At 36.6% G+C, this 21,453-nt stretch overlaps 8 protein-coding genes and 1 non-coding gene across 9 annotated transcripts; 2 read left to right on the forward strand and 7 right to left on the reverse strand. All coding sequences in view use genetic code 12, as the record gives it.

Moving 5' to 3' along the window:
* Positions 1 to 30: 30 nt before the first annotated feature.
* DEHA2F09086g (DEHA2F09086p) lies at positions 31 to 2,616 on the reverse strand (the record flags this gene model as incomplete). The annotated part of the gene is made up of 1 exon (XM_460756.1): positions 31 to 2,616. The coding sequence occupies one exon, from the start codon at positions 2,614 to 2,616 to the stop codon at positions 31 to 33; it is 2,586 nt and encodes an 861-aa protein (XP_460756.1).
* A 182-nt stretch (positions 2,617 to 2,798) lies between these two features.
* Positions 2,799 to 4,610, reverse strand: DEHA2F09108g (DEHA2F09108p; the record flags this gene model as incomplete). Its single annotated transcript, XM_460757.1, has 1 exon — positions 2,799 to 4,610. The coding sequence occupies one exon, from the start codon at positions 4,608 to 4,610 to the stop codon at positions 2,799 to 2,801; it is 1,812 nt and encodes a 603-aa protein (XP_460757.2).
* Positions 4,611 to 5,257: 647 nt separating this feature from the next.
* On the reverse strand, positions 5,258 to 9,166 carry DEHA2F09130g (DEHA2F09130p; the record flags this gene model as incomplete). Its single annotated transcript, XM_460758.1, has 1 exon — positions 5,258 to 9,166. The coding sequence occupies one exon, from the start codon at positions 9,164 to 9,166 to the stop codon at positions 5,258 to 5,260; it is 3,909 nt and encodes a 1,302-aa protein (XP_460758.2).
* A 218-nt stretch (positions 9,167 to 9,384) lies between these two features.
* On the reverse strand, positions 9,385 to 10,485 carry DEHA2F09152g (DEHA2F09152p; the record flags this gene model as incomplete). Its single annotated transcript, XM_460759.1, has 1 exon — positions 9,385 to 10,485. One exon carries the CDS (start codon positions 10,483 to 10,485, stop codon positions 9,385 to 9,387), a length of 1,101 nt encoding a protein of 366 aa, XP_460759.2.
* A 230-nt stretch (positions 10,486 to 10,715) lies between these two features.
* On the reverse strand, positions 10,716 to 11,807 carry DEHA2F09174g (DEHA2F09174p; the record flags this gene model as incomplete). Its single annotated transcript, XM_460760.1, has 2 exons — positions 10,716 to 11,665; positions 11,756 to 11,807. The coding sequence occupies 2 exons, from the start codon at positions 11,805 to 11,807 to the stop codon at positions 10,716 to 10,718; spliced, it is 1,002 nt and encodes a 333-aa protein (XP_460760.2).
* A 166-nt stretch (positions 11,808 to 11,973) lies between these two features.
* DEHA2F09196g (DEHA2F09196p) lies at positions 11,974 to 14,286 on the reverse strand (the record flags this gene model as incomplete). The annotated part of the gene is made up of 1 exon (XM_460761.1): positions 11,974 to 14,286. The coding sequence occupies one exon, from the start codon at positions 14,284 to 14,286 to the stop codon at positions 11,974 to 11,976; it is 2,313 nt and encodes a 770-aa protein (XP_460761.2).
* Positions 14,287 to 14,427: 141 nt separating this feature from the next.
* DEHA2F09218r lies at positions 14,428 to 14,499 on the forward strand. The gene has a single exon. It is a non-coding gene; the product is annotated as a tRNA-Cys (tRNA).
* Positions 14,500 to 14,577: 78 nt separating this feature from the next.
* DEHA2F09240g (DEHA2F09240p) lies at positions 14,578 to 16,116 on the reverse strand (the record flags this gene model as incomplete). Its single annotated transcript, XM_460762.1, has 1 exon — positions 14,578 to 16,116. One exon carries the CDS (start codon positions 16,114 to 16,116, stop codon positions 14,578 to 14,580), a length of 1,539 nt encoding a protein of 512 aa, XP_460762.2.
* Positions 16,117 to 18,837: 2,721 nt separating this feature from the next.
* On the forward strand, positions 18,838 to 20,475 carry DEHA2F09262g (DEHA2F09262p; the record flags this gene model as incomplete). The annotated part of the gene is made up of 1 exon (XM_460763.2): positions 18,838 to 20,475. The coding sequence occupies one exon, from the start codon at positions 18,838 to 18,840 to the stop codon at positions 20,473 to 20,475; it is 1,638 nt and encodes a 545-aa protein (XP_460763.2).
* Positions 20,476 to 21,453: the final 978 nt, after the last annotated feature.

The raw sequence follows: 21,453 nt of genomic DNA on the forward strand, positions 1-21,453 counted from the left end.
AGATTACTCTAAACTTGGTACTTAGTTACATTACAATAAACCTAATTTTTCCATTCTCACATGAACAGCGTTTCTATGAGCTTCTAAACCTTCAACTTCAGCTAAGGTCATAACAGCTTTACCAATGCTCTTCAAACCTTCTTCAGTAACATCTTGGGAAGTAATGAACTTTTGGAAAGTTGCAGTATTAACCCCAGAATATTGTCTAGCATAACCATATGTAGGTAATGTATGATTAGTACCACTAGAATAATCACCACAGGATTCTGGAGATAAACCACCAACAAATACTGATCCAGCATTTTCAATATAATCAGGAACAAACGATCTAGCATTTTCAACTTGTAAGATCAAATGTTCCGGAGCATACTTATTGGATAACTTGAATGCTTCATCGTATGTGTCAACTAACAACGTGTATGAGTGTGATAAGCATTTGGCCACAATATCTTTTCTTGGTAAAACCTGAGCTTGTTTCTTGACGGCAGATTCAAATTCGTTCAACTTTTCCTTCGTTAAGCCAACACCGACCAAAATAACTTGAGAATCAACACCATGTTCTGCTTGTGATAATAAGTCACTTGCAACAAAATCAGCATCCGCTTCACTATCAGCAATAACTAAAACCTCAGATGGACCAGCTGGCATATCAATCGAACATAATGCTTGTGTATCGTTTTGGACATGCATTTTTGCAGCAGTCACAAATTGATTACCGGGACCTAAAATCTTATCACACTTGAGCACACTTTCAGTACCGTAGGCCATTGCAGTGACAGCTTGAGCACCACCTGCCATAACGATACACTTAGCACCTAGTTTATGAGCAACGTATACAACCTCTGGTGTTAACTTACCGGTAGAACGGGAAGGTGGAGTAGCAACAATAATGTTCGAACAGCCAGCAACTTTTGCTGGTACACCTAACATCATAGCGGTAGAAGGTAATACTGCAGTACCACCTGGAACGTATAATCCAACATTCTCGATTGCCTTAGCAAAACGAGAGCAGTAGACTCCTGGGGCTGTCTCAACTGTCATTATTTTTTCCTTTGGTAATTGAGCTGCATGGAATTTTTCAATGTTTGTCATAGATAAGTCAATAGCTTCTTTCATTTCTTCAGAAATATCCATTAGATCAGCTGGGAAAGGTGCACTAAGGACTGGCGACTTTAATTTGACACCATCGAATTTAGATGTGAGCTCTAATAATGCTTTGTCACCGTCTTTCTTAACTTTATCAATTATTGGTAAAACTAATTTCATAATATCTGCAGTTTTTTGAACAGGTCTATTTAAAGCCTTGGCAATATCTTTAGGATCGGTGGTTTTATCATTAACATATATGGTTTCCATCTTGTATTCTTCGTTACTTTGTTCGCTCTTCTCGTTATCAGTCTTCAAGTATGCTGGCTTAGCGTCACCTTTACGTCTAGTAACTTTACCGCTTTTTATATCAAGATTTCTTTCCACATCTGCTAATCTAACACCATTCTTAATACACCAAACCATTGCGAAATAAAACAAATCCGCACATTCCCAAGCGACTTCATTAGTATCTTTTGAAGAACTTTGTCCAGCTTCTATTAATTCATCCAACTCTTCTTTCAACTTGGCGATTAATAACGGTTCATCATTGAATAGCCTTTTAGTATAAGAACCTTCAGGTGCAGACTGAAATCTATCTTGTAATGTATTATCCAACCTTGCTAATCCCTTACCAAAGCTTTCACCTTTTTGTTTTAATTCACCATCATGGAAGCATGTAAAATTTTTATCTAAGTGGCAGAATCCATAACCTTCTCTTGGTTCAACAATAAATTTGACTACATCAGAGTCACAGTCCTTTTCCAATTTGACTAATTTTTGAGTTGCACCACTAGTCTTACCTTTATACCATAATTCGTCACGACGTTTTCTGGATTGATATACGCCTTGTTTTTCAGCAATTGAGGCATGAATAGATTCAACTGATGAATAGACAATACCTAATGCAGTATAGGATGGAGCAGGTGTAGTGATCAAAGTAGTGAAAAGACCATCAGGACGATCAGTGGTCAAACCAGCAGTGAACAATGAGGAAATTGAAATCTTACCACTCTCTGATGAAGCAGTAGTTAAAGATTCGCTAGCAATTATAGGATAAATATCTTCAGTGGCTAATTTATTGGCCAATTCCTGAGTAATAGAAGGATTTTCATAGTAGAGACCTCTATTACCACTTTGACTGTACTTTTTGGCGTCATCCTTTGCAAGTTCGCAATTGAATACAAACGCACTGTCTGTTTCTAACGCCGTATCCGACACTTTTGAAGAGTCAAATTTAATAGCGAATCTGGAACTTGGTAACCCACCCGACAAAATGAATTCTTCAATTTGAGACTCTTTAATAAATACCTGTTTAATCCCACTATTTAACAATTCAACAATTTGGTCAATGTCAACTTTTGAAGAGGTAGTGTCAACGTTTACATCGATGTAATTTGGAAATTGGTGGAGAAAATGTTTGGAAATCGAAACTGATTCGAGTGGAAGCAAAATTTGCCCCACAACCGAGAATTCAGCTATAGCTTCTTTATTGGAGGAAGAAATTATAGGTAATATAGGAAATGTCATATTATACTAATACAGATTTATCTCTTATATTTATCGGAAATGTATACTACTAATATTAACCGCTAACTTCAACTATCTTTTATCTATGCTCCAGTATCTTTTGAGAAAATTTTAGACTGAGTCATGGTGGTCACCTGACCATTTTCATGTTATTACTATGTACTAAGAACATCTGCAACCTCTTAAAAGCTAAATTCACCTCTGAATTGATTTATATCCATGTCAGGTTTGACCTTCTCCAACAAATCTCTGCGATCCAATGCAATAAAAGCTCTCTTCAAAGTTTCTGTCAAGGAAGTCGATTGATTATGGTTTAGCGTGCTTGACGCATCCGTTTGAACTCCTTCGACTTGGTGCATTGATAAGCCACTAAGTAAATGTTCCGCTGCTTCTTTGTAACAACCGATATTTATGCATGAAACACCTAAATTGTATCTTGCTCTTACAAAAGTTGGCTTCAATTCTAATGCCTTGAAGTACGCATCAACAGCTTCTTCAGAACGATTAGAATTGGCCAAAGAGGCACCTAATCTGTTCCATAACACCGCATCATCCGGTTTGATGGATAAAGCAGCTTTGAAGCAATCAATAGTCTTGTCAAAGTCTTCATTGGCATAAAACAAGACACCCAACCCCATTTGGACATCGGGGTCCATATTCGCCAGGTTTGGAGACAATTGCGCAGCGTTCAAGAACAATTCGGTCACTCTCTTGTTTAAAGAAAATCTATCTTCATCATCGATTGCGGGATTCTGTTGACGTGCTTGGTCAGCAACTTGTGGGTATTTTGTAGAGATCCATCTTTCCAACGTAGCGAACGCAGCATTATCATATCCTTCATTGATGTACGAAATTGCCAAAGTCATTAAGGCTTCAGAATTTTCAGGATGCAATTCCAAACATTTTTCCAATGCTGAAATACCAGCAATTTCTTTTTCGTTCTGCGTTTGAACTTCACCCAACTTCAACCATGCATTTATATGACCTTCATTTCTCTGAATAGCTGCTTCAAATGCTAATGCTGCTTCCGACAACTTGGCTCCGTTTTCCATTAGCTGTAATCCGATTTCATATGGATCCAGTTCCTTTGGTAAATCTAAGAATTGATTATGCTGGTTATCTTCAAATTGATAATCTCCGAAGTGAGCTCTAGTGGATGCATATTTAGCAAAATCCTTCTCCCACTGAGCCATATCCGCAGGCATGGAATCACGCTGAGTATTCTTGAATTCCTCGTATTGTTGGTTTATAAAATCGTTTTCAACCTCCTCCGAATTCAAACTGTCCCAAACTTCCTGGAAAGTAGCTTGGTATTTATCATCAATAACGATTTCTGGTTCCTCTTCACCTTTTACTTGCTCAGCTTCGGCATCTTTAGTCTCGTTTGTCAATTGTTCTATTTCCTTAAATTGGTTGTCCCAATCAACTTGATGATCTTGGTTCTGTTCCTGATGCTGCATTTGATTCTGTTGTTGGTGCATTCCACCTCCCATCATAGACATTCCCATCATAGGACGATAACCCCCCATTCTCATGTTCGGCATATTATTAAACTGTTGCTGGTTTGATTGGTTAAATGTTTGATCCATTGGCTGTTGGAATTCGGTCGCCCATTGTGCATTTGCAGGACTTCCTGTCTTCGCTAATGGTGTATTTCTTTGTACTGGTGATGGAGAATTCGTTTGAAATTCATTAGTCCAATTATTCTGAACATTAGGCTGCTTATGGTTCTGTTGTATCATATTCAACTCATGTCTCATAGGTTGAAATTGGAAATTTGATTGAGAAGGTCCATTATTCATAAACTGATCCATGTTTTGTCTTTCTCTCTCATTCATCATACTATCTTTCTTAAATCCTTGACCATTTTGAACTATACCTTGTTGATTTGCCGCTTGTCTCTGTAACGATCTATCTTGTTGAGTATGCTTGTTAAATTGAGCAATAGCATTACTATTTGCTGAACAGTCAGCTCCACCGCCGACAAATGACATTTTATAAGTATTTACAACAATTTGTGTATTATTAGCGTTAGAATACAAGAAACTGATATATATATTAATATCTTGAATCATTACAAATGAATACCCCACCAAAAGTAATGAAGTTGAGGAAGTGCCGAGGTTGTCTATATTATGTAATCATTATCTATCTTATGAAGATTTTGCCATCACTCTTCTGCAACCCATACAAGGAAATACTAGTCATATATATGTAGCAGGAGACGTGAGAATTCTATTTGACCTATGTTGGATTCCTGAGGACTGTAAATAAAAATCATTTAAAGTGTATGGTTTGGACCAGATGTTTCTCCATCGCCTAAACTCCATAGGGTGCAAAAAAAAGAAAATTACTATTGTAAGTACTTCTAGTGACATGTTCTAAAAGAACCCAGCTCCTAATGTATAATATACATGTAGTATGTTGAGAGGTTTTGTAAAATGAATTTTTAAAGTAAAATATTCAGTATATGGATAATTTTCTTACTTTTTAACAGAAAGCGCAGAAATCTATCAAATTATAACTGGTGTTTTATGAATATTGTGAAGTAATAAAAAATTCAATTAGGTTTATTTGATTTTACGATTTTTGATCTTGAGATTATTAATAATGTATTGAATAAATATAAAGCTAATATACATCAGTCCTTTGATAATCTTCTTAATAAAGCAAGAAGACGTATTACTTCTTTACTTAAACCGGCATCAACTGCCGGGGACAATAAACAGTCTAATGCCGAGCTTGGATCTGGAATAACTCTAGAGAGCTTTGCAAGATCTTTTATCGCTCCCTTAAGTTTATCGTCATGGCTTAAAAGCTCGTATGTATTGATGGCATCATTTACTAATGAGTTAACCATAATGAAAGACCTCACTAATACTAAAGATAGTGTTTTATATTCATTAGTAGTAGGGTGCAATTTAGAAGCTTCCACAATTAAAGACATTGACATCCTCGATAAATTGGAGAGTATAAGTTCTTTATTATGAAGGATCCACAATACCGATATGTTACTCAAAGGGGATGTGCTGTCTTCAACTGGAATCATATCTATAATGAGCTTTGCCCCAAATAAAGCTTGAGATACAGTAGAAGATCGCGTGAAAATGAACTTTGAAAACTCATAAGTGCTTGATTCATAGGGAATTAAACATAAAAACAATTGGAATGATTTAGTTAATAATTTTCCCGATTTGAGGCCTTCCTCGTCACCATCCAAAAATGCCAACATTAATCTTTTCGTTTCCGATTGATCCTCTGGTGTAATATTAAGAGTGTTACTTGAGTAAGTTGAGGGAGAAATATTCAAACTACCAGTTAACACAGCTTGCATTAAAGATCTATTATGAGGTTCCCTAACCAACAATTTTGTTAATGCGTCGATACCAAACGGTAAATATGAGTAAACATCCAAATTGACCTTTGGAATGTCAAAGCCGTCCTCCAATTTTGGTCCAAAGGAGCTAACCAATACAAATGCTAAGAAAGCTTCTTCTAAGGAAGTTAACTCCACAGTAAAAGCAATATTATCTAACATGAGAAGACAATCCTTTAACAAGCATAGTCTTTTTCTATGGAATACAAAGCTTTTTGATGTAGTTGCAATAGCTTTAACAATTTTAAAAATTAAATTTTTGAATATTTCATTTTTAGACATCTTGGTTCTATTTGCCTCAGAAAACGAAATATTTCGCAATATCATGGTTATGGTGATTAATTGATCAACTAGCATGATTTGATTGTCCATGGCATTTTTTGTTTGTATTTTGCTGAAGTGATATTTGTTTTCCTTTCTGAAATTGAGCAAAGTAGACATATAATCAGAAATGTAAAATTCGGTTTCATCATCAGGACGATTAACACTAGGACTATTTGATTCAGAAGTACAAGACGTAGAATTCCATTCGCTTGGCGAAAAAACCTCATCAATTTCCATATCGGAATCCTCATCTTCAACGAGCTGACCGGTCAAAGAATCAACTACGTATGTAATATCTTCTTCAACCATATCGTTGGTGTCCTTGTTATTTACGTATCTGTTGAAGACATTTTCTATATTATTATTCGAAGAAAATTTTTCAGTGTATTCCTCTTCCTTCCTTCTATTAACCTTGTCCTCTATAAGTTGATCTAATACAGTTAATCCCAATGTTGCCAACGAGTCCAATAATTCGGGACAGTCAGATATTTTAAAAGCATAATTGGAATCTGAAGTTGTAACTAGTAAAGTGTTCAAGGCACTAAATACTTCTCCTCTATTGGAGTAGCTGTAATTCTTTAAAGCCATAATAAGTGCATGTATGTTTATAGAGCCCAATTCTGGAGCAAATAAATATACTGGCTTGGTTATTTCGATTTCACCTGCAACTGTTGATAATGACTTGATATCATATCCCGCATGTGACTCAATTACCTTACGAATTGGAACATAATTCTTTACAACATTAGGTTCTTGGGGTTTACTTTTGACATTATGCTCAGAAGTAGTAGCCGCTGGTCGAGCAACAGATTGTAGGCTCTTTTGATCTGTAATTCTTGGAGGCTCAGATGCTGAACCTTGGCCCAAAATATCGACGTTCGAACTTCTAGCAGATGGTACTTGTTGCTGTCTCTGCAATTGTTGTTGTTGCATCTGAGCTTGTTGTTGTTGTTGCATCTGAGCTTGTTGTTGATGTTGTTGATGTTGTTGCTGTTGTTGTTGCTGTTGTTGCTGTTGTTGCTGTTGTTGCTGTTGTTGCTGTTGTTGCTGTTGTTGCTGTTGTTGCTGTTGTTGCTGTTGTTGCTGTTGTTGCATTTGAGCTTGTTGTTGCGAATTCATCTGAGCTTGTTGTGGTTGTTGTTGTTGTTGCATTTGAGTTTGTTGTTGTTGTTGCATTTGGGCTTGATGTTGCGAATTCATCTGAGCCTGTTGTACTATACTACCTGAACGAGAGATCAGCTGTTGCATATATGGAGATTGTACGTTTGGAGAATTTTGATTACTACTAACACGAGAAAGTTTTCTCTGTTGTTGGGGTGTAGGTGCTTGGCTAATTACGGGACTTTGGGCCAGTTGCATCATATTCAGGTGCATGTTAACAACTGGAGACGCAATATTACTTGCTTGTGGTGGCGATACTTGATGAGGTGGTTGGGGGGCTTGGGCAATATTTGGCGCTGGTGATCCTTGATGCAGCTGCAGTTGTTGCTGTTGCTGCAGTTGTTGTTGTTGTTGTTGTTGTTGTTGAAACCTCAGGAGAAGTTGTTTTTGAAAATGAAGCCTCTTTTGCTGAATATCCTTCTGGCCATCAGGTGTACTGTTATATTGCTCGTATGGTAATAAATACTGAACATAACAATTTCCAACTTCTTTCTCAATCCGAGTTTTCAGTGCAATGTCTTGTTGGATGTTAACTCCATCATAAAGGCCTAATTTCTGACAAATAGTTGACCACGGTGAAGGTTGTTGAGAAGGTTGCTGCAATGCTTTTATTAACGCTTGAGGTCCCCCAAGCTTATGAGATAATATGTACAAGAAAAACAAATTAACTCTTTTGTTATTAACTACTGGTGGTTGTGATATTGGTGATCCACGACGGTTCATGAAATCATTCAAAGTTGTTAAAAACAATTCAATTTGTAATTGAGCGATTTGAGCAGGTGGAGGTTTATTACCTTGCTGACCTTGGGGCGGTATTGAAGGTTGAGAAATCTGTGGATTTGAAAAACGAGGTGTCTGCTGCTGACTTTGGGGCATGTTACTCTGAACCTGGGGCGAGACCATATTGTTGACAGGACTATTGGAGTACGAATTTGATACGCTCTGGGGTTGTGTCATCTGTGGCTGCGGGCGACCTTGAGGTTGACCTATATTACTCATGGATGGTGCAGGCTGGGAAACATTCGGGATTTGCGATCTTGAAAACGTTTTTGGTGAAGAAGTTTCTTGTAATTCCATATTTTTAAGACGCATAGCACCTTGTGCTTGTGTAGTCAAGTTACTGTTATTATTATTTGCGGATCCAGCTAACAGCTGAGGCTGTTGAAATTGTTGTTGTTTTTGCTGGGCATGAAGCATTTGCTGTTGCATAATTTGTTGTCTCATCCTCAATAATTGTTCCTTTCTCCCCTGATTTAAAGCCTGTTGGCTATTTTGTCCGGGTTGTTGTGTCTGTTGAGGTTGTTGCAGTTGTTGTGGCTGTTGCAGTTGTTGTGGCTGTTGGAACTGTTGAGGCTGTTGGGATTGTCGAGTTTGTTGAAGCTGCTGAGAACGTTGTTGCTCTTGAAGCTGTTGTTGTTGTTGTTGTTGTTGTTGTCTCATAAACATCTGTGGATTAATACTCTGCTGTTGCCCCAATATTGCTGCGGGACTTATATCTTGTGGAGCTGAAGGTGTGTTATTTGACGATGATTGATTAGCCGCTGGTCGTACGTTTTGTTGTGCTTGCTGTTGTTCTGCATTTTGGTCAAAAATATTATTCAAGAAGTCATCATTATTCGACGCATTGCTATTGTCGTTTTGATTACTACCCAGGAAGGCATCATCATTGAACCAAAAATTGTCAGACATGTCAATATTGAAAAATATGAAACTATACTAACCATTTTGGCGTGTTTATCTAATATATCAAAAATTTGGAGTCCCGTATATTTGAACTACACACTACCACACTACAAACATAGGTAGTCTATTAAATGTTCTATTGATACTTAAGTAAATATACACTGATGTACAATTGTTACTTGTGAATTTATAAAGATACTAAACATGATACTGAAAGTTCAAATCTACCAAAATTTCCACCATCTCTTATGGAGTCTCTTAGATAATGCTTTATAATGTTCCATTTCACCCCAACAGTCTCTTCCCCATTCACAACCAGCCATATTAATAACGAAATCACGCTCTTTGTAGAAATATCTAGGGTCATTGGAGAATTCAGAACATGCTCCTGGTGGGAAGGCATTAATTTTTCTCAAAGGAAGAAATCCGATTCTTTCTCTTATCCAAGATTGGGTCGTATATAACGTCTCTAACGCATCTTGCTCGTTATGTTCCCAAGCCATGTGCATTTGCTCATACATGGCAGGATCCCACCAAAAGTCTAATAGCATCTCGGACCAAGCAGATCTTCTTAACATAAATGAGCCTAAATTAAATCCACCACAGTCTTGCGTGATAACCATATCAATAGGGCTGTTATAGTCCACGTAAGGCAAATCAACCGGAAGGTTGAGGGGATTGAATGCTTCCAAAGATCTGTAAGTTGCATTTTCCAAGTTATCCAAGAAATGCTGTTCTAACGATGTTTCTGGTTCCATAATATAAGTATGCAAGTCTAGCCACCAGAACCACTCAGTTTCAGGGTACTGTCTCATCACTTGTTTCATTATATCCACCTTTTCCCATGATTCTCTCCATTCATGAGAATACCTCTTTTTAAGTGTCATATCCTTGATAGTTAAACCATAACCATGAACTTTCGCATAATGCTTTTTGTTGGCAATTGAGGATCTTTCCACAGACCACTCTTGCGGCCCCTTCCATTTCAAAACACCTCCACCTTCGTTTGCTGCCAATATTATTACGACTTTTGGGTCTTTTGACCTTAAATGGGGAATAAATGGAGTAGACGTAAAAAGCGACAAACAAATCAAGGTAATCAATACGATTACAATCTTCTTATGCCTGACACAAACTTCTTGTATTACTTTCAATGTAGACCTAAATAGCGATTCAGTTCTCGAGTATAATGATTTGTGTTTATTGGGTTTAAACGACTTATGATAATTATCATGATTATTGTCGTGAATATTACTTTCTAACTTTTCTAGATAGTCCTCGTCAACACTACCTTTAGGCAGAGTATGCCTTTGATTTGAACTCATTGTTGAATTATGGATCAACTCTACGTTTATCGCCAAAAAATATTAACTTGAGTCGACTAGAAATAAAAACAGCGCTATCCCGCACGTGAATCAAATATTATATTTTGCATTATTCAAACATGAATATGTATCTATATACAGAGGTTTGATATATATAGACTGAAATATTGATATCAACAACCTGCCCTTTAGGTAGTACCAATACAACCACTTCTGCACAGCAGAATTCATCATTTTAACGGAAGCAAATTTTGTTCGAGACATTGTTGTCTACACAAAGGACATTCAGGGTGGTCTCTTACCCAATCTACAATGCATTCCCAACAGAATAAATGACCACACGACGCTGCAGATGGGTTTGTCATTGGCGATAAACATAACATGCACGCCCTTGAGTTTTCAGGTAAATACGGCAAATGATCCGGATTCGATAAATCCACATTGATTTGCTTATAGAGTTTATTGTTAGTAGTCACCTTGTCTCTAAAATTTTCCAATTGGGATATTTTAAATATTGCATTGACATTCTTTTCGTTTTCCTCATTTTCAGGTTGATTTACTTTATTTTTGTCATCAATGTAGCTTTTAAATTTGATCAACGACTTCACAAAAAACTGTAACAAAATAATACCACCCAATAACGAGTAATCACCCCTAGCGAGTCTTAATTTTTTTGGATCTTTATTATGTCCAAATGCATACCGTAATCCAAAGATACGTTTTGATAATGAATAAAATTCTCCTTTGAAATAAAAAATAGCGATATGCAAATTCATAAGTGTGTCCAATACTTTCGGATACGATGAGAAGAACTGAACTAACCAGTCCTTTGTACCATCCTTTGGTTTACTAGATTCATCTCCATCTTTGGGTTTATACTTTCTCACTAGTCTGGTGAATAAGTACGGTAACAATGCATATGACAAAATGAACCCTAGCTTCAGGAGTAATTGAGGGAACCTCTTACCTGATCTATTGACGTAAATTAGATCAACATACTCTTCTCCCAAAGTTCTTGCACCGATCAATGTTGTGAGCATTAGATATAAAGACTTCGCTGCTACTGTAATTTCCTCGGGATGAGTATTAATAAACCGCTGACCCTTAAATAAATGAAGAACATCTTGCACTTGTGAACGATATGAAGATTCAAAATATGTATCTTTTTGATGTGCCCGTACTGTTGTATAGTTAGTATCACGAACTGAATATACCCCACAACAACTAAATACTTCAGCGCATATTTATAGTAGCACAGAATAAAACATACCTATAGTTGAAGCATCAGCAAACGGCAATGCATTATCATTTACCTTGGACATCGTAGGCGATCTTTGACTTTAAATTGATTTATAATACTATATGGTCATAAGATGGAAAAAAGAGTGTTTTTTTAATTTATTGATGTTCCTCGGTCAAGCTACACAAAAAAACAAGGGTTGACTTTATTTATATATATATATATATATTATGTATCAGACATAGGTATTAAAAAGGTAGCTTAGACTGTCCTTTATCTACTTTGCTACTTTTGGGTTCTCTCTCTGAATATGGTGAACCTGATCGTTTATTTGTAGTTTCAGGAGTGATCTCACGACCATTGATCTTCAGTGAGAGTTCAAGTGCAACATGAAAATCCCGATGCTCAAAAACATCCTTAACTTCAAGATTGCAATGAGAACAGTAATTGTTACTAACCAAATCATCAAAGAATGTTTGGTCATTGGCCACTGCCTTACTTGATTTAACCGAATGACTGGAGGACTTCGCTTTCAAGTCCTTTAGAATATTATACTTCTTTTCCTCTTTCCGTTCTGGTTGTGACTTCGATGGAACATTCATGACATTTGAGTCACTCTCGAACTTATCAAACAACGACCTGATATATTTCTTGTCTTCTTGACTATTATTAGTCTTCAAATCTCTTGGCCCCCGGGTACTCTTTGAGGGATTCCTCGTATTTGATGCTAATGTTTGTTCTGAATTGAAATCCGTGAATAGTTTATTAACGTATTCCACTTCCTCTTTGGAAATCGATCTGGATTTACTTTTAGAAGCTTCCGGCTTGGGAGTAACATCTTCTAGTTTTTCTCTTTTGATTCTGGTTTCCTGATTTACCTCGTCAAACATCCTTCTTATATTCTCTTGAGTAGAAATATCCGACTTATTATCTGTGTACGAATCGATTAGACTTGAATCCGTATTTTTGACAAAATTTGAGATCACTAAAGACATATTAGCAAGGGGTATTATATTAATCTTTGAGTAATCCTTATCTATCTTCTTATCTAATTCCTTCAAACTTATTCCATTATTTAATTTATGGACATTTGTAGAATTATCAAGTATATCCATAAGTAATCTGAGTCCCGTAACTTCCATATTTTCTTTTAATTTTTCCAATGATCGTACTATCGTTAATTGCATTTGTTTAGAATGTTTCACATAAGAAGTAGAGGAAATCTGGATACTTATGGTTTTAGGTCTTCTTATATAGCCCTTGCCTCGACGGGACTCTTGCAGCATCAGGAGGTTTAAACTTTCATCGTCCAACTCAATCAACCGGCCATATAAGTCACCTGCGAAAACCTTGATCCAATCATAAGCATCATGTATATTATTAACAGGATTTTTAGATAAAAAGTTCTTTCTTGACATCATCGATTTAATTTCAGTTCTTAATGATAATTCTTGGCGATAGTTCCCTCTAACCATTTGATATGTTTTCTGAGCTAAAGGAGGATCATTCGCAAATTCTTTTTGAATATCCTCCAAAGAAAAATTATTACGAATAAATGAAATGGAATTGACATCAGGAGGTACTTCAAGACGTTGCATTATCACATCACCTGTTTTACCCCCCATTCCGTTAAAATCAATTAACTGGAAGTTCTTTAAAAAATTATTCATCAGACAGGTTCTAATAATTGTTTGATTGTCTGGCTTTAAAAAACCCCCTGCTATTTTAGCTATAATCTTATTCTTACCTAGACCGCCCGAAGTGGTGTAACCCAATTCCTCGAAAACCTGTTGACGAACTTCGTATAGTAATTGTGATCCGATTAACATGCATACATCATCCCAATCTCTAATTCTTGGATCATTAGCCTTGAGATCTTGATCATTATCGCTGTTTCTTGGTACTTCATCTTCTGATTTGATAATTTCCCCTACCCAATATAAAGAATCAGGCAATGTTGAAGGAATACTTGGTAAATTACTATTAATATTTTCTACTTCATCACCTAGATCTGGAAATAATTGAAGTAAGGTATAGTAAATCATTCTTCCAAAATCTAAAAAGCATTCATCGACACTTGCCTTTTCAACTAAATCACAGTATTCCCTGAAGATATTCATAATTTTTCTACTTTCCCTTCTATATGGATCCAACAGTACCTTATGAACAGACCGGTCAGGTAATCCTCTAATATAGGACCAGTAAGAATCACCTTTTTTAAAGACTGCTGCATGGGCTATTATGATATTTGGGCATTTCTGTCTCGCAGATTGAATTGTATCCATTCTACCAATTCCAAATTTTCTGGCAGCATACGATACCGCAATCAAAGACTGCCATTGAGCACAAACAACAGGATCGTCTGCAGTTAGGTTTAATCTCACTTGCTCTACTTGAGCAAAAAAAGCATTCAAATCAACATGAGCCACAACTGCTAAAGGCAGTTGATATGCTACAATTGGATTCTCCAAAAGTTTTAGGTCTTTATAAGTAAAAGTGGATGCATGGTTCGGGAAAGTTGTCAATGATTTATTTTCAAATTCATCTCTTTTAACAGACATAGCATTTCATTTTCACAATACTGATTTGTAGGATGTTGAAAAAATACAAAATTTATTGCAAGCATGGAACAAATTGAATTATTAATTTAAATTTATACAGGAACTTATAGCTACTATTAATCCTACAAACTGCAAGAACACGCTCGTATGGCGCAGTGGTAGCGCAGCAGATTGCAAATCTGTTGGTCCTTAGTTCGATCCTGAGTGCGAGCTTGTTACTTCTTTTTTTCTTAATTTTTTATTTCTGGATTATATAGAAGTGGATATATATTAATTGTATACTATCTAAGATCACATCTCATATATCTCAGAGACAAAATTAACCTTATTTTCACTTGCCCACTCTTGGGCACTATTTACAAGACTTCTCGGACCACAAGCAATTATCCATTTATTAGAGCTGTTTACCTGGACCAAAGATTCGAAGGTGTTTCCAAAATCTGGCCTTCCTTGTACTATGATAAATTTCGATTCCTTTTTGGGCCTTGTGTCCTGCGACAAAGAGTCATCATTAACCGTTCTGGATGGAGTCTCAGAGGATGGTAATGACTCAAGTTCAAAATTTTCATTATTATCATAATCCAATAACCCATAATCTTCCTCGTCAAATATTGTATTTGAAGTAGAATCCTGAAGGTTACCAGTAATATGTATGATTATTTCTTCATTAAAGTTTAAAGTTCTCAAGACATGTAAATCATTGTTACTTCTAACGCACCAAATCAATTTCACATGAGATGCCTTTTGCTTTAGGTTTCGGAAAACTGGCAATGCAAATGAGATACCAGAGCCCCCACAAATAATATCGACGTTATCGATAGTTTGTAAGAGCTCCTTTGAAAAGGAAGTAAAAGGCCCAGTCCACGAGTAAGGCATTTGCGGGTGCAATATAAAACGATTCGATTTGCTAATGATTAGATCTAACATTTCATCCGACTCTAGTGATGCAATTGTATAAGGATGAGTAGGAAATATCCAGGATCTATAATTGGTTAGAGGATAGGTTAAACGGATGTGTGATCCACTCGGCCAATCAGCAATCTTCAGATCTCGTTGTATCCTTACTACTATCAAGTTGGAGCCTTCGTATGAAATCACTTTTAAATCTGAAATTGAATGTGATTTCGCATATCTTTCAAATATTTGAAGACCCAATAAGCTAGCACATGCGATGGCATATTTTCCAACACCTGGCCTGGCATGCAAACAAATCAATCCCACAAACAACCAAACCGTTATATTGTGCACGACATAGAAATACTGGTATATCCTCCTTCGGAAATACCTTAGCGAGATAATTATCAAAATTAAATTTAGCATGAATACCACTATCCCCAAGAAATTCCACAATCTAACCAGTTTGGTGAAGAGGCTTCCTTCCAATATCCACTTGATAAAATAGCCCACTCCATGAATAATGGCCCCAGCAATTATCACCCGAGACATCCATTTATGTAAATCCATCAATTCCAAATATCTGAGACCAATACTGTTAGGTCTTAATACGAGAAATATATCGAAGGGCAAAAGCGCATACGACATTCTACCAAACCGCTTAATACTAGTAACATAGTTCTCTGGCAATTGTACGTGAAAAACTCCAAGTCCTATCAAAATCAAAGTCCATGCAATAATCGAAATAAAAAGTGGTGATTTGACAAAGTCTATTCCTTTCGTGGAGGTAGTCCAGCGAAGTTTGAAGACACTCTTACATATTAAAATGCCAATTATATGAACCACCGAAAACCCCAAGACTATGTAGCCATATTTTATATTAGCTGCGTGATGATGCCCTTCATGCCGTGGCGAAAATGATTCGAGTTCATTCATTTATCCTCCCCATGTATGTCTACGATCCACCCTATAGAGTCTGACAAAATCAAAATCTTACCTCACAAATATATGTTACACAAAAATATGGTAACACCTGAATAATATTGATCAAGAGCCACAAAATTATGCTGTTCCATGCTCCTAACATCTAACCCTCTCGCATATGATCTGAACTTCGTCATGTTTGAATTTGTTCTCTACACCCTTCTAGAAGAAACATTGCATCAACTACCAAAATCAATTTCATACCCCTTGTTTTAGCCTGTATCATGCACTTGTGCTATACGACACCATGTCGTATTCCCTTTGAAGACAAAAATATGAAAAGTAATTATAATATCCGGTATTATGTCATAATGGATTTATAATGTTCTTGCTAAAATATTATTTTTTCAACATCTCGAGATTGATGATGCACAGCCATGCGATTTTTTAATTGGGGAAGCCGAATATATGAGGCTGGATATATGAAATATTGGCTAATTTTATTTTTTAAATCACTTCCTAAAAATAGTGATTACGCCATGAGGGTTGTGTAGCTTGGTGTGGATAAGCCGTACGTGTTTTATATTTCCGTACGCATATAATGCTCTGCATGTCTCATGCGATAGCCTTATGAGGGTAAAGAACATTAATTCCTTTTCTGAAATTCGCACGTAATGCATACTAAACCTTCAGCCGTTAATGTTTAGTTCAGTATGTTTTATTATACTGTGCATACATATAGGGCGCCTTGATGAATTTGATGACTGTGTACTGAATTCGTGAAGTTCAGTGACGTTCCTTTGAAATACGTTTTATTATGGGCCACAACCTTTCAGCGAATTGGAGAGACATGCGGACAAGATAGCCCAACCAACACGACAATTTCATTGCCAAAATAAAATTGTGCCCCATGTTTGTGGTTAACTACGATCACTTTATGCTGCAAATGGAACTGTCTTTCAGAATTAGAAGAAGCCTTAGAAAAATCTGGAAACCTCAAAAAGAGATGCCCGTTGATGAATATGCAACAAAGGAGATTTCATCGAAGAGTCGGGGAGGTGAAAAGTGATGCATTTCTATAGCTTTCGAGCCTGGATTCTTATGATCGATAAAGCATCATTTGGCATTATAGTAGCATGTGTCATGGAAGATTCGTCGTCGAATTTCTAGCTTACACTGTATTATCCCCATGAACTTCTCTGTACGAAAATCCCTAGCGCTCATATGCCAGAAAAATTCTTTCTTTCTTTTCTTCAGCAGGGAAATATCTCGACATGTAATCATTATTTGCCAACCAAATGCATACATCCTTTGGAATATTTATTTATATCTACGATTTTTATTCTATCTGCGACACGCAATATTTTTAGACAAAATTCTTGTCAACCTTATGTAACAGTTTCATGTTCTTAAGTTCGACCGTCGCACATATAGGGTCTCTGCAATTAAGAACGCCCCTATTTTACCTTTATACCAATGTCATGCCACACTTAGTTCGTATCTAGTAAACGGCCCAAAGAAAAAGTAGAATGTGCATTCTAGTCCAGCGGTGTTCCGGTCATATAATACCAAATTATATATCCAGCTAATCAGTTGACACACCCTTTAAGCAGGTTTATGCAATATGATCTAATACCAGCCACTTCGTCCTGGAGTCCCAGCTCTTCCCCAATAATATAACTTGCATGGGCCCGGGCTCGTGCTCCAAACCAGCATACTACGGTGCATTGTGCGAAAGATTTCTAGAACATAAGTCCGCGCCCACCATCTAACTCTCAAAAAAAAGAAGAATCTTCTCGAATTTCATTTATCTTATACCGCATGCATAAAGAAACCCGGCATGTTGTCTCTAATATCACGACAGTATGGGCATCCGAAGCTCCGGATATGCCTCATCCATGTATGTTTTCATTCTGAAACCTATTCATATTAATCCAACGTTCAACGTCCATAGGGGTTACTGATGTCTCCTGTACTTCCTGCAATTATACCGCTCATTAATTGCAATTAACGTATAAACCCCCTAGTACAACTGTACTATTTACAAGATATTTAATTCTCTCAATTACCACCTCATATTCTCTAATCTCAATCCTAGGTACATATAGTAATTAACACTTTCATTACTCTAGAACCCCCCTGAAATCCGACACTTCCGTCGTACCGCACCAAACATCCTTCCAATCTAGCCCAATCTATCTAAAAAAAGTCAATGTCTTACTGCCCCTTGGCTAAGTATTGTCGCTAAAAAGCTCTATGATTCAATCTATATGTAATAGCAAGTACCTTGTGGGCCCATTACACTAATGCGGTTATTATTCCCTGTTAAAACCACTGAGCTAATTCTGGAAGCATGACATTCATGCAAAGTAATAGTTTAAGAACAATGTTGCATGCGTTTATATGTACGAGTTTCCGCGCGCCACTTTTCACGGAATACCGATGCTATTATGCGCTTCAATCGGGGCTTTATGCATATGCAATTCGAAATCTTAAGTAGCCTGTTGTCGGGTAACACTCGTCATGATATTTCAGATTATTTTCCTAAAGTATAAAGGTTCGGGAATCCCTATTGATAATTAATCGATAGGGTCATCATAGGTCTTGAAAATTATTGGGAAAATTATAAAGAAAGTTAGCAATTGAACTACATAAATATTGCTTATTTACAATTAGTAGAAGTTAATTAACTAGATTGCAACCATTAAAGGACTTAATCTAAGAACATATATCATGACAAATTTGGACATGTCGTATTCTTCTGAAGGAACTAAATGGAAGGCATACCAATTCAGTGATCCATTCGCAGCCAAGTCGTTTTTCGTATGCAATAAGATTAACAAGTTCTTTTGTCGACCAGATTGTGATGCTAGGCCTATCACGAACTTGAAATCGGAAATTAAATTTGTGAACCTGGTGTCAGATGCTATCAATTACGGATACGTTGCCTGTAACAGCTGTGATCCATTGTCCTTACCACCAATCGATGTGGACTTATTGGTTGACTGTGTGGCATCGATAAACAAGCAAATAGGGTTCTTACCCCCTTTATTGGACGAAGACGAAGACAGAAACAACGAAAAGATCAAGGAGAATATTATAGAATCGAAGAAAACTAATGAAGAACAAATAATGCAGGCAATTGGGGGCAGAAGGTCGTCTGTTCCAGTGATCAACTTCGAAGGTAAATATTCGAAGGATTTTGAAAATACGTCGTTATCGAAGAACGACTTTGACCATTACAGATTAGTGGATTTGGCATGCAGACACTTAGCATTAGCCGCAGCGACTAATATCTTTCAACCTCAAAGCTCGAAGGGATCGAGATCGGTTGAGAGTAGTCCTTCCAGCTCGTCTTCTAATAGTAAGAAGAGAAGAAGAAGAGGTGGTGTACTCGGGTTTAAAGAGCTAGCCGCAAAGTCCAAGTTATCTGCTTGGCACTTTCACAGAGTTTTCAAGTCAGTTACGGGTTTGACACCTAAGACTTATGGTGATAAATGCTGGGAATATATCAAGAACTACTTGAACTCCAGTGAATATAGTTCTAATAAACAACAAGAAACTCAACAATCACAGTTGTGTGAATACCAAACCCCTGTCACGAATTCCAGTGAATCCGCATCATCTATACCAACATCTCCTAATGACTTGGTATCTAATAAGAGAATTAAATTGGAGCCAACTCAAGAAGTCAAATTTGAAATATCATCACCACCTCAGAACGAAGAGACTTTATTGAAAGAATTGGTGCTACCAAACCAAGTTCCATCGGACAACTCTAACACTAGAATGCCTACTATGAACATGATACCCTCACCAATGGAAGGTGATGATAATTTCAATAAGATGAATCCAATGAAATATTCGGTACCCCAACAAGCTACATTTGACATCACTGTCAATCAACCAATAACTGACAACAATTTCAACATGTTTAATGATGCGCAGGGTTTAAATCAAGATTTTTCGTCTACAACTAGGGCATTTTCAGCACCAGATTTATCTCATTACAACACAAGACCAACTACATTATTCAGTCATTTGAGGTCTAACGAAAGGACTCCAGAAGAAAGCTACAGTTCTAATAGATCATCACAATCGCCAGTATTGAATGATGGCATTCCTACTATTGACGAAGTAGTACCTGCCAACCAATACATGAAGGGACCTGAAGGTGCACAAGATGTATTGAATGATGTGCCTGAGCTTAATACTTTATTATACGACTCTGGTGTTAACAGCTTAAATCCTTTGAATGATGAGGGTAATCTTGACTTGAACTTGAATAACAGTTATTTTGATCAAAATCAAAACGCTTTCAATTTAGGCTTCGCTTCGGATTTATTATCCACGAATAATGACAACTTTTAGAGACACACAGGTAAACGTTTTTGGAATTTTTGATATCAATTTCTTCTATGGTTTGCAGAGTAATGATTATGACGATTAATGCTATTATTAATGCTACTTTTAATGATTCGGTTTGTATTCCTCTTTTTTAATACACAACTTATTATTACCATCTATGACACTTCCTGGGCAAATACAATCCTACGTATTTGACCCTGTTTTTACTACAAATGCAATGAAATAGTTGTAAATAATCGGGGAATTATAATCCAAATATATATTGTATTGTTAAATGATTATTATCTTAATGTATCTGGCATTGTTTTCAGGATCACGACAGGATTTTGCGTTTACCGTAAACGGAATTTCAGAATTTCAGCCTGCTCTCTTCGAAAAATATAACCGAGACCATATTTTCTCCTCAGTATTACGCCTGACATGCACTATTTTCGAAGTGTAAGCTATTTCAAGTCTAGACAATATAATATTATTGTATTTATCAGTGTGGCCTTCTTCTTTTATGGACTACAATTGCCATAATTGCGAATGTGATCCTCTAGTTCTAACAATATGCACGTTTCGTACTCATCACTTCTCCTATCAGACTCTCTCCTCACAGTAAACTTTCCATTACAATGCGATGGAGTATTCATAACTTATTTTTTAACTTTAATTTACCATAAATGCTTCGTAACGGTCCTCCCAGATTAATCAAGCCAATTGGTTATGTACCTAGAGCCTGGTCATGCTGTTTTCAGGTGGAGTTAACTCAAGGAGTAGATGGAATCAAATGGTGAATACATTAGAAATCACAAGAACCACTTTACGCTCATTTGGCTTATATCTTACTTACTATACAAAATTTCAACTCCAATATTATGAGTGTAAGAATATAAATTATATCCCTGGGATTCTTTTGGTCGAAATTCAAATCTATGCTTAAACCAGCTATAGAACTGATTTTGCAATTAGTTACATGGTTCTAAAAAAAAACTACGT

The sequence above is a fragment of the Debaryomyces hansenii genome, assembly GCF_000006445.2.
Source record: "Debaryomyces hansenii CBS767 chromosome F complete sequence".
Classification (NCBI taxonomy): domain Eukaryota; kingdom Fungi; phylum Ascomycota; class Pichiomycetes; order Serinales; family Debaryomycetaceae; genus Debaryomyces; species Debaryomyces hansenii.